We start from the raw sequence: 11986 nt of genomic DNA on the forward strand, positions 1-11986 counted from the left end.
GTTCAGCATGTATTTCACCACTTTGGCACCAATTAAAATCATCAACAGATGAGCTTTTCGGCAGAGGAGGGGTGACATGCCCTCTCACAGATGGTCAGTCACAGGTTGCAGTAATGGCTGGACCCGCCTTGAGGGTAGTGTATAAAAGCAGTGGGACTCAGAGCACTTCAGCTCCGAGTGCTCTATGGTTAGCATTGCCCCTCTTTTGAGATGGATTTCCTTCATAGGAATGGAGTGCTTGCTATTCAGCATTTGCAGAAGGACTACCGAGCTTACTACAATTTTCTAAATTTTATGTCCAATGTTGGCGATCCCCGGAATATCTTTTCTATTTATTTTCCACTTTGGTTTCAACTTAATCAGACAATTGGAACCAAGATGATATGGGTAGCAGTCATTGGAGACTGGTTCAATCTTATTTTTAAATGGTAAGCCTTCTGTTTGTTTTATTTTTCGTAAAGCTTATTCTTAAATTTGTAGCTTTGGCTTAATGATCACATTTCAGACGTGTGTAGTTTTACTTGGAAAATCTTTCAAACATGTCAGTTAACTTGAAACACCTATTCATAAATAGAACTTACAGAAAGCATAGGAATGTATATTTTATCTGACTTGTAAGTAAATTCTAAATGCTATAACACATATGCTGTGAATCAACAAGAAGTTAGTTAAATGAGCGGCACCATAATGAATGGATTGGTAACTCCAGGGACCACTTAGATATTCCCAGTCTAAGGATCCACAGCACCTACGGAAGTTTCCCTACAAGGAAAAAAGTCTGTTTTTATTGGGAACCAGGATGCCGAAATTCCAAAGGACTGTGTCATCTTCTATAATAAGAGACAGACCAGAACCCAAACCAAAGTCTCTTAATCATGAGTTTTCCCCATTAATCCTCTGCTTGAGTCATTTTCATAGGAGAGATAGCTAGCCTCCAGCTACGCACTAGTTGTGTGTTTACGTATGTATGCATATTTCTATTTCTTTAAATACAGGATATTGTTTGGTCATCGGCCTTACTGGTGGGTCCAAGAAACTCAGATTTACCCAAATCACTCAAGTCCATGCCTTGAACAGTTCCCCACTACATGTGAAACTGGTCCAGGTAAGCAATTATAGCAGCCTCGTGTTACTAAAGAGACTCCAACAGAGAATCATTATGTATGATTATTACCTAATTACTATATGATATTATATAGGGCATTAGAGAAAATGTCATGGGTGAGGATGCTGAAAGTTCACAATCATAAAAATTGCTAATGAAAAGGAAAGAAGTTTTATGAACAGTCCTTTTGTTCTTTGTAAAAGGGTAAGTTGGCTACTTTCCAAATGATTTTATATTTTGCATTTATTTCTTGGAAGAATGTAATGGTTTGATTCTAAAAACAAACAAAAAACAGGTAGCTAGAAGAAATTCCAAAAGAATTATATTGAAATCCTAGAAATGTTGATTTATCTGTTGCTGAGCAACTTTCAAAGTTGTTATGGATCTTTTTGAGAATCTCATGAATGAGGTAAGGACTTCCTCGTTTTATTATTGCCAATAGAGATTATTTCTAATCTTAGAATTTTTTCTTTCAACCTTCTTTTTCCTTTTGTGTGTATGGCATATAAGCAGACTTCTTGGTCCTCTTCCTTTTATACGTAAGATTCTGTATGAGTATAAACCCTTTACTATGAAAGCTGACTTTAAGATTATGAAAATATTTTTAATTATATATGTATATAAAGTAAAATTACATGTTATTTTAATTTATAAGAATGTGTGTACCTTACCACAGTTTGTTACATAGCAAAAATTCTTGCCATTTGACATTCGGAAACTAACACCTGAATATAGTGAATGTGTAGTTTCTAATGAGTTCTCTGAATATATTTCTTTCTTGCTCCCATAAAAGTATTCATCCATCTGTTATATTATTTATCATGGTGTACTATAATTAATTTTTTACATATACATGGCTCCTCCAATAGACTGAGCATTCCATCAGGACAGGGATGGTGTGTATTTTATCTTTTTGAAACCAATGTGGGATGGATGGGTGGATGGATTGGGTGGACGGATGGATCGGTAACCTTTGATACAATTGAAATGCTACTTTGGTTTATCCTAGAATGTTCTACCTCATAAGACATTTTCTGGAAAAGAGAGAGAGAGGGAGAGAGATTGTATTCTACATTCGCTCTAAAGATTTACAACTCATGTAAGCATATAATAGGCTCTGAAAAATACTATGTAAGATGTATCTTTGAAAGAACTAGATCTATAAGAAACAGATTGTCTTTGTTTAATGTAATGTTTTTCAAAAAGAGATTGGTGTTTAATCTGAATAAACTTCTACTTGGTACAAACTCGTGGCGAACATCAGAGTAAATGATTAAAAAAAAAAATCAAGCAGCATGGGAAAGCATGGACGTAGAAAGGGTTCCAGGCTTCTGTTACGATTAATGCCCTTTACAGCTTCCTTTGTCTATTTAATGACAAGACCCCTATTGCAGCGGCCAGCCACAAGGTAGGCACAGAGGAAGCTGCTAGTACATAGCAGTCCTTTGTAAATCAATTGGTAAGCAGAACTTAGTAATGATGTCAGATGTTTGAATTTTCAGCCCAAGCAAAATAAACTGATACAGGATCCAATGCAAGTACTTTCTCATCAATTAAAAACAATTTGGTGTGAAAAATATAGAAGGAGGTGGCATATTTTGGTGCAATAGCCTAAGTTTTTAATTAGCCTTGAACATTGTGATTTTTGGAATTTGATGAACTTGAAAAATCTGAAAAAATTTTTTCTTGAAATAGTGTTTTGAGCCCCAATTTGACTTTATTTCTTTTATTTCTATTTCTAAACATTACATGTAGACTGTGAGGTTTTTTTTTTCTGAGTTATTTGTAACTTTCAAGGCTAATATGCTATTCAATTCTGATACGGATACTTTATTAACCACCTTTCAAATGGATCAGCACTTTGTTGTTGCAGGAAGTCCATCTGGCCATGCAATGGGCTCATCGTGTGTCTGGTATGTCATGGTGACAGCTGCCCTGAGCCACACTGTCAGTCGGATGGATAAGTCACTTACCACTTATCTGCACAGGTCAGCTTTGCTCTAGGTTCTGTAGCACTGGAATGTGAATTCAGAAAGTATTGAATACAGAAAGGCTTTAAAAAAAATTTACTTTGGTATATTTTTAGTTGTTGAAATGTGCTTATTCTATTCTATCATAGCCAAAATAGCAAAATGAATAGTAAGTTAATATTTTCCTTTAAGATAATATCCTCATTAGCTCAGAGCTATTGCCACATTATAACATTGGAAATGTTTAATTGATAAATGAGTTGCTGGAAGTGCCTTTACGTTTCCATAATACAATAATCACTTTGGCATCTCATAATAAGCCATCTAGAATTATATCAGCACGTATTTTTACACGCTCAATCCCTTGCTTTAAGATTCACAAGAAGCTTTAGAAATCAACGTTGCCCTTAAATGTATCAATTTAGAAAAATTATGTGTTCTTCTTTGAATAGCCAGTGTTTTTGACATCAGTAACATATATGCTAGACTTAAAGACTATACAAACTTTTTAATTAAAATATTTTTAAAGGCAAACTTAAACTTGAATATTAGTAAATGTAGTGTTAGTAGTAGAATCATAATGTTGAGAAAGACCTAGAACTTTAATATAAGATTATTCATAATTCTTATAGGAATTGGGATGTTTCCTTCTCTTTTCTCCTGAAATACCTAACTATTATTAAAACAATTCTGAGCACTACTTTAATCATACATTATTAGGCCACTGAGATAAGATTTGTCAATTAATTGATTAAAAAATACTATAACATAGGGATCCCTGGGTGGCGCAGCGGTTTGGCGCCTGCCTTTGGCCCAGGGCGCGATCCTGGAGACCCGGGATCGAGTCCCACGTCGGGCTCCCGGTGCATGGGGCCTGCTTCTCCCTCTGCCTGTGTCTCTGCCTCTCTCTCTCTCTCTCTGTGGCTATCATAAATGGATAAAAATTAAAAAAAATTAAAAATAATCCGCACAAATTCCTGGAAAGTAGGTAGGATTAATCCCCATTTTCAAATTAGAAAACAAAGTTTAAAAAAAAAAAATACTATAACATATATCATTATACAGAAGTTTTTCTAAAATAAAAAATTTCCAAGAACTATCACATATTCCACTTTTTAGAGTAGTACTGGACAATATAAGAAACCAACCACCAAAGAAATTTGGGTATTTTCAAGGTTTATTCTAATAAGATGGCAACTTGTACACCCTAATGTGTTGTTATCCAACCCCAAACAACAAGTAAAAAGTTTTATTTTATTTATTCTATTTTTTTAATGTTTTATTTATTTATTTATTCATGAGAAACACAGAGAGAAAGAGAGGCAGAGACACAGGCAGAGAGAGAAGCAAGCTCCATGCAGGGAGCCCGACGTGGGATTCAATCCCGGGTCTCCAGGATCACGCCCTGGGCTGAAGGCGGCACTAAACCGCTGAGCCACCCGGGCTGCCCAGTAAAAAGTTTTAATTGAAAGAAATTAACATTTTCTATCCACGGACAAGTTTTCAAAAAAGAATCTAAACAAGCTTCACCTTTTTCTCTGTAGTTCATTTCTTCCTCAACTTCCAGACCTTGAAAAAAATTTGTTTCTTTTGAAAAGAACTCTAAAATTCCCTTAAGATTTTTGCAGCTGCAACATTTCCTTTGTCCATCGTTATTTATTGAGTGCCTACTCCTTATCTTCTTAATATTATCAAATCCCTATTTATTCTTCTTCCCTGCGGATAACTTCTGCTTACTTCCCCTTAGAAAATTTCATTCTATTTCTTAGTTTTTTAAGAACCAGTTTGGTTCAATTGTCAGGAACAAACATTCACAGCAGAACCCCAAGGATTCCTATGACTGAATATTGCTAATTCTTTATCAAAATAATGAGCTTGGACTTTAATATTTTTGTAAGCTTTTTGCACACTGCTGCTTCTAATCCAAAGTATACAATGTCTAAATCAATTCCCTTGTCTCTTATTTTCTATATGTCAAAAAACAAAGAGTCAGGACTCTTGAGAGTCTGTGAAATTAAACCTAAAGGAAAAAAAAAAAAACCCAATGAAGATTTTACCTTGATGAAATGCTCATGTGATTTTCATCAGAGTGGTAGATGCCTCTCCAGGGAGTTTTCTCCAGACCAAAAAAAAAGAAAAAAAAAAGTTGAGATGATAAAGAGGAAGCACACACAACAGAAAATAAAAATATATATGATCCATACTAGGTCATTCTGGATATTAGTAATTCCCCCAAATTTGAATTGCCCATACTCCATTAAAATAATTATCAGGATGTCAAACTGGCTTCCTTTTATAACTCTTACTAAAATCTCAGGGTATTGCACTGGTTAAGCTTAATGCATTGCTAAATGTAGAAACCTCCATTAAAGTTTTTCAAATCCTATGGAGCACATGGAAACATTTTTTGGGGAAAAAGACTCTAAAATCATAACGTTATGTCATAGTTAGATGGATTCCTCTGAGAAAGATCATCTGGTGTCACCGTCCCCCACCCCGCCTTAATTTTATGAGTGATAGAATTTCTTTGCTTTTCACGCTTATATCTATTCTTCCATCGTAGACTGACCTGGTCATTTCTTTGGAGTCTTTTTTGGTTGATTCAAATCAGTGTCTGCATCTCCAGAGTATTCATAGCAACACATTTTCCTCATCAAGTTATTCTTGGAGTATTTGGTGGTAAATATGATCACTTACCTTTAGTTGTATCATTGGAAAGCTTTAGTGTTATTTGTTTTATGTCATCAGATTCTCCCCGGTAGTCAGTACCCCAGTCTCAGGTAACTGTGTCAAGCCACTAATACCAAATGCTACCCTGGGAGCATAAGCGGTTCAACACACTGCTCGAATCCTCCATGTACACAATGGCACAGTCTCATTTGATGGCATAAATACAAAACCTCTCAGTGAGATGGGGTTTCTCTGAAGTGTGGCTAGAGCCAAGTCCAACTCCCAAGCTATCAGCTCAGACAGTCTGCTTATGTCTTGGTTTGGGGGGCTTCATAACAGCCCTCCAGCCGCACACTACACCATTGCTCATCCATACACCTGAAGTGATTATCACATGACCACGGACTTTACTAAAAGCTGAAGAAGGGTTCACCATGATTGAGTTTTCACGATTCAGCCCCACATACCTTTTCAAAGGCTCTTCAGTTAATTGGCTACGGCCATTGAAATATTCATTGTGAGCACCTAGATCAGTGCTCTGCCTGCAAAGTGTTTGTCACCCAGTGCCACGGACTCCTGACAGATTCACTTGTGCTAGCATGGATGGTGAAAAGACCATGGGACAAGTATTTTAGTTATTGTGTAGGAAAAGAGCTTTGGAAAAGAAGTAGAACCTAGATGTCTGAAGCCTTTTTATCACGCACACGATGGTAAATTCTTTAATGCAGAGAGGAATGATTCCTGAGGGGCTGAAGGGCACATGGTCATCTTCAGTGTCTTTTTTTAATCCCCAGGCATGCTTGTGGCAGAGGCCTTTGAACACACTCCAGGCATCCAAACAGCCAGCCTGAGCACGTATCTGAAGACCAACCTCTTCCTCTTTCTGTTTGCACTGGGCTTTTACCTGCTCCTCAGACTGCTTGACATTGACCTGCTGTGGTCTGTGCCCATAGCCAAGAAATGGTGTGCCAACCCTGACTGGATCCACATTGACACCACACCGTTTGCCGGACTCGTGAGAAATCTTGGGGTGCTCTTTGGCTTGGGCTTTGCAATCAACTCAGAGATGTTCCTTAGGAGCTGCCGAGGAGAAAATGGCTACAAGCTGAGTTTCCGGCTACTCTGTGCAGGGGCCTCATTGATGACGCTGCAGCTCTACCATTTCATCAAGATCCCTACTCATGCAGAGCATTTATTTTATGTCCTGTCTTTCTGTAAAAGTGCATCCATCCCACTGACTGTGGTTGCTCTGATTCCCTACTGTATTCATATGTTAATGAAACCAAGTGAAAAGAAGATTAATTAGAGCTGTGCAGGGGGTTAGTGCTCTGTGGTCCCAGCAGGACATTCCTCCTCCATCCTCCAGCAGAACCACAGAGCAGGGGCAGATGGGAGGCTTCCAGAGGTCACAAAATTGTGGCCACAGGCTCCATCCCACCATATCTATGTTTAGTTTGGCCTTCACCGTGGTGTCCTTGCCCCACCCCCATTTTAAATTAGTTGCCAACATTTGAAAACTAGAATACTTGTCATAAAAATCTGAATTTCTGCATTTTCTTGACAAATCTGACAATATGGTACCTTAGGGCCTGCTTTCCCACCTGGAAACAATGTACCATTGCTCACCGATTGTCCCCAGTAAGAAGCAGCATTCTCCATTTTCTCACAGTCCCAACAGGAGCCTCAGTATCAGTTACCTTCACCATAGGAAGGTCAGGCCACTTATGGCTCCCGTGGGCATTTTAGTGGAGCCCCAGTCAAATCCAATCCCATCAGTTTTCAGAGAAGGAAAGGGAGTTCATTGGGCTATGAAAGAACTCGCGTTTGTCACACCATTGTCAGAACAGGAATTAGAACCCAGGTTTTCTGATGTGCATTTCCATTACACTGCTTTGTTTCTTCATTTTTAAGAAGTAAAAATCTGTTAAGAGTGAATGCTTCTGTGATGATTGCCATGTAAATCCGCTGCTTTTCTAGAAATGTCATTCAAATCCCACATCTGTTTTACTTAGACGGTGCAGGGTGTTGATGGGGCCAGCAAGCCTCTAGATATGGCTACATATCCAGGGGAAACAGGTCAGGTTATTGTCTGGACTTGAACCTCTGCTTAACTCTTGATATCTGTTTTACAGTAATGCTTTCCAATATTTAAATAAATGCTGCTGAAGATGCTCTGCTTAGAACATTATTTACCAGTCTTTCAAAGCCAAGGAAATCAAGTGCTTTCCTCAAGGTCATGCTCCAACTCAAGAAAACCATTAATTGGGTTAATCTCTGATGGAAATCTGTAGCTCTACCTTAAGAAATTATTATTGAAAGAATATTAATATTATACTAAGAATTTCTCACCAAGGTTTTTTTTTTTCTTTTTTTCCTCATTGGATCTGGCAATTCTGGACTTTAAGTTGATAATTATGTCATTTCAATCAAGTACATTTTGAGTCAGATTTTGCTATACATCTTAGTTACGTAGGGTCCACCACAAAGTTTTATGTAACTCTTCTCAAGAATATCAATACATGAATTGTTTTAGGTGATGATATATTAAACTCTCCATAAATACTTATGAAAACATAACACTTGAAGCAAGTACTATTTGGCAAAATATTAGCTGATAACAAAATCCCTAAAAATCAAACTAATTATTGTTTCCTTTCTAAATGTATTTATAGAGCATATGCTGTTGCTTTTATAAAACACACGTAACAGCTTTGTTTTTAAAGGTAATTAAAACCTTTCAGTGGTCAGGTGATTCCTTAAGCAAGAAGCTGAGGGATAACAGATTATCTTAAGAATGAAATTTGTCTTGTGTTGATGGGACATTTGGGGGAAAGGAGAAAAGAATGGTTCTTGAGCTGGTGACTCTTGGTCATTGGTTTAAGGCCTCCTACCCCAGTGTTGTCCTCAGGAGTTCACTTCAATCTTTTCACACTTTATGATGCATTTGTCTCATCTTATACTCCTCTGCACCTGTCAGAGAGCTCATTGCTGTCTAGGATCCCTTTGTCAAAGTTTTATTTGAGATTGATAATGTTAGTTTAGAGGAATCCTCCATCTCAATATAGTCTCATACTGCTGTCACCAAGCGTGAGAAAACTGGAGCATTAAGAGCCAGGGACCTCTGCTCCAATGCTCACTCCATCAGACATCCCTCCTCGGTTCCCAGAGAGAAGTTCTCTTCGGCCACCCATAGTAAGCGCTATCTTTCAGGTGACATGTAGTCCTTGGAAGGCAAATAGGATGGGATGTGAGTTCATTTTCTATAATTAATTCCCAACAATTCCACCCCTATCTGCCATAAAGTCTGAAAGTCCCCAAGTGATGAGATTTCCCTTTTTACTCTAGTTGAAGTTTCCTGGAGGGATCCATATGGTGGCAAATTGCTTTTGCAATGGAAACTGCTTAGGCAGCAAGAGGAACAGCTTCTCACAGCCTTGGAGAAAATGTCTCCCTTTAATAATGATGGAAAAGACTCTTCTGCTTCCAATTTATTTGCTAAATGTAAGTGGAATTGAGCTCATTTGACTCACTGTTAATCTATCCATACATTCAAAATGTCTACACATATATTTGGGAGAAAAATGTCAATATCATGAGCTTTCAGAATGAGAAAATCAAGACAAGCGACTTGAAAAGCTGTCCAATCAAAAGTACATTTGAATAGAAAAGCAAAGTAATTTATTATTGTCAAAACTAGCTCTCAAGATGAGCGTTGAATCCCTTTCCTCCAACAACCTATTGATTGGACATCTGCCTTTTAGGTTAAATTGGTGCCTTCTCTAGACCTACTTCAGTATAACAGAAGGGAGATTTAAAAAATATATTAAGATGCCCTTGAAAGTTATATCTCTAAATGCTTTATATTTATTCATAATCTGTAAATAAATTCAAGATCAAATTGGTACATGCATATATAAAAAAAACCTTCATGTAAGAGAAAGTCAAAGACTTGGTTTTATTTGTTTTTTTTTTTTTAATTTTTATTTATTTATGATAGTCACACAGAGAGAGAGAGAGAGGCAGAGACACAGGCAGAGGGAGAAGCAGGCTCCATGCACCGGGAGCCCGACGTGGGACTCGATCCCGGGTCTCCAGGATCGCGCCCTGGGCCAAAGGCAGGCGCTAAACCTCTGTGCCACCCAGGGATCCCCAAAGACTTGGTTTTAAAATGTGTCTCACTTCTTAAGTATTATAAAACCATACATTCTAGCACTCTTCAGTGAACTTTTGACAAAGATGGAAATGTTCTATATCTGTGATGTCTAATATGATGGCCACTAGTCACATGTGGCTCTTGGACTGTTGAAATGCAGCTAATGCAGTTGAGGAACTGCATTTTAAAGTTTGTTTTTTTTTAAAATATATATTTATTTATTTATGATAGACAGAGAGAGAGAGAGAGAGACGCAGAGGAGGAGGGAGAAGCAGGCTCCATGCCGGGAGCCTGACGCAGGACTCGATCCGGGGACTCCAGGATTGCGCCCTGGGCCAAAGTCAGGCGCCAAACCGCTGAGCCACCCAGGGATCCCCTGCATTTTAAAGTTTTATATTACTTTAAATTAATTTGAATTTAAATAGTCATGTATGTCTGGTGGCTACTGAATTGGGCAGCACAGATCAAGTCTCATAGTGCTCTTCCCTGAAAAAAAAAGTATTTTTTATAGTGTTACCTGTACCATGATCCTGTGTGAGACAACATGAATGGTATTAACTGCTTTATTTTACATGAAGAAAGTGAAGCATCAGTGATTTGCTCATATAACATGGACAAGGTATGTTTACCCCAGCCCAGAGATCTCTCTTTTTTTTTTAAGATTTTATTTATTTATTCATGAGAGACACACAGAGAGAGGCAGAGACACAGGCAGAGGGAGAAGCAGGTCCCATGCAGGGAGCCCGATGTGGGACACGATCCCAGGACTCCAGGATCACGACCTGAGCCGAAAGTGGATGCTCAACCACTGAGCCACCCAGGTGTCCTGGCCAGAAATCTTTAATTAACCCCCGGATGTTATTTTCCAGATGAAAAAAATAATTTACTGTTAACAAAGTCTAAGACATGTATGATGATGGGAAAATCCCATTGTGAACTTTACCCATTAAAAAAAAAAGTCGGGGGGATCCCTGGGTGGCGCAGCGGTTTGGCGCCTGCCTTTGGCCCAGGGCGCGATCCTAGAGACCCGGGATCGAATCCCACATCGGGTTCCCGGTGCATGGAGCCTGCTTCTTCCTCTGCCTGTGTCTCTGCCTCTCTCTCTCTCTCTCTCTCTCTCTCTGTGACTATCATAAATAAATAAAAATTAAAAAAAATACTCTCTTAAAAAAAAAAAAAAAAGTCGGGACACCTGGGTGGCTCAGTGGTTGAGTGTCTTCCTTCTGCCCCAGGTGTGGATCCTGGAGTCCTAGGATCGAGTCCCGCATCAGGCTTCTTACATGGAGCCTGCTTCTCCCTCTGCCTGTGTCTCTGCCTCTCTCTCTCTCTCTCTCTCTCTCTCTCTCTGGGTCTATCATGAATAAATAAATAAAATCTTTAAAAAAAAAAGCTTTAAAAAGATAAATAAATAAAATTTAAAAATCAACTTTGTGTGGTAACTGACCCTAAACATTTCTGGGGCTGGAAGGACTGACATGTGGCTAAAGAAACTAAAGAGCAGACTCTGCTGCATTTCCCAGGGAGACCCCTTGCAGATCTAAGACGCTCTCTCTGTGCAGTGTCCTTTGCTCTCACTCTGTCCTGCAAACTCTAGCCACCCTGTTTTCCCTGGACTCTCAGCTCTCTGTGGCCTCAAATCTGGGGGTCCAGCTAGGTTCCCTCTCCCTACACTGTGTCCTGGAACCCTCTCAGGGCCACAAAGTTAGGAAGAGTTTTACCCAATATTCATGACCACAGTCTAGAAGTTTGGATGACTTTCTGACCAAGTTTTCCTGCTTATCTGGGTCTACCGCACCTGTATGCTGGACACCAGCACTCCCATGTGTATTCAGGAACTGTTAGAAAAAAGATCCCTAGTGTCCAGTTGCACCTGTGGATTTTTCCTAGTTGAATGACTGTCCTGGCCACTCTGGAAATTGCAAACCAGTTTTCTCGATGAATACGTGGACCTCAGTGCTGCCAAGAAACCAAGGTGATGTTTTAAATTTTTCCTCTTCCCTCACCTTTAATGCTTTCTGATAGTGATTTCACACTGAAGTCATGTGGTACCACTTGTTAATTAAAAAAAAAAAAAAAAAGACTTTTTTT

The 11986-nt window shown here is 38.7% G+C and overlaps 1 protein-coding gene across 1 annotated transcript; it reads left to right on the forward strand.

Annotated features, from left to right (window-relative positions):
- The first annotated feature begins 210 nt into the window (after nucleotides 1-210).
- On the forward strand, nucleotides 211-7051 carry G6PC2 (glucose-6-phosphatase catalytic subunit 2). Its single transcript, XM_041773546.1, has 5 exons — nucleotides 211-428; nucleotides 996-1105; nucleotides 2979-3093; nucleotides 5639-5754; nucleotides 6540-7051. Exons 1-5 carry the CDS (start codon nucleotides 211-213, stop codon nucleotides 7049-7051), a joined length of 1071 nt encoding a protein of 356 aa, XP_041629480.1.
- Nucleotides 7052-11986: the final 4935 nt, after the last annotated feature.

Source organism: Vulpes lagopus, chromosome 11, assembly GCF_018345385.1.
Source record: "Vulpes lagopus strain Blue_001 chromosome 11, ASM1834538v1, whole genome shotgun sequence".
NCBI lineage: Eukaryota > Metazoa > Chordata > Mammalia > Carnivora > Canidae > Vulpes > Vulpes lagopus.

What these genes read in the sequence shown, in the direction of transcription:
- G6PC2 (XM_041773546.1), top strand. Translation starts at nt 211, where the DNA reads ATGGATTTCCTTCATAGGAATGGAGTGCTTGCTATTCAGCATTTGCAG. An exon ending in TACATGTGAAACTGGTCCAG is followed by an intron (nt 1,106 to 2,978) that starts GTAAGCAATTAT and finishes TTGTTGTTGCAG; the next exon opens with GAAGTCCATCTGGCCATGCA. An exon ending in CTTACCACTTATCTGCACAG is followed by an intron (nt 3,094 to 5,638) that starts GTCAGCTTTGCT and finishes CTTCCATCGTAG; the next exon opens with ACTGACCTGGTCATTTCTTT.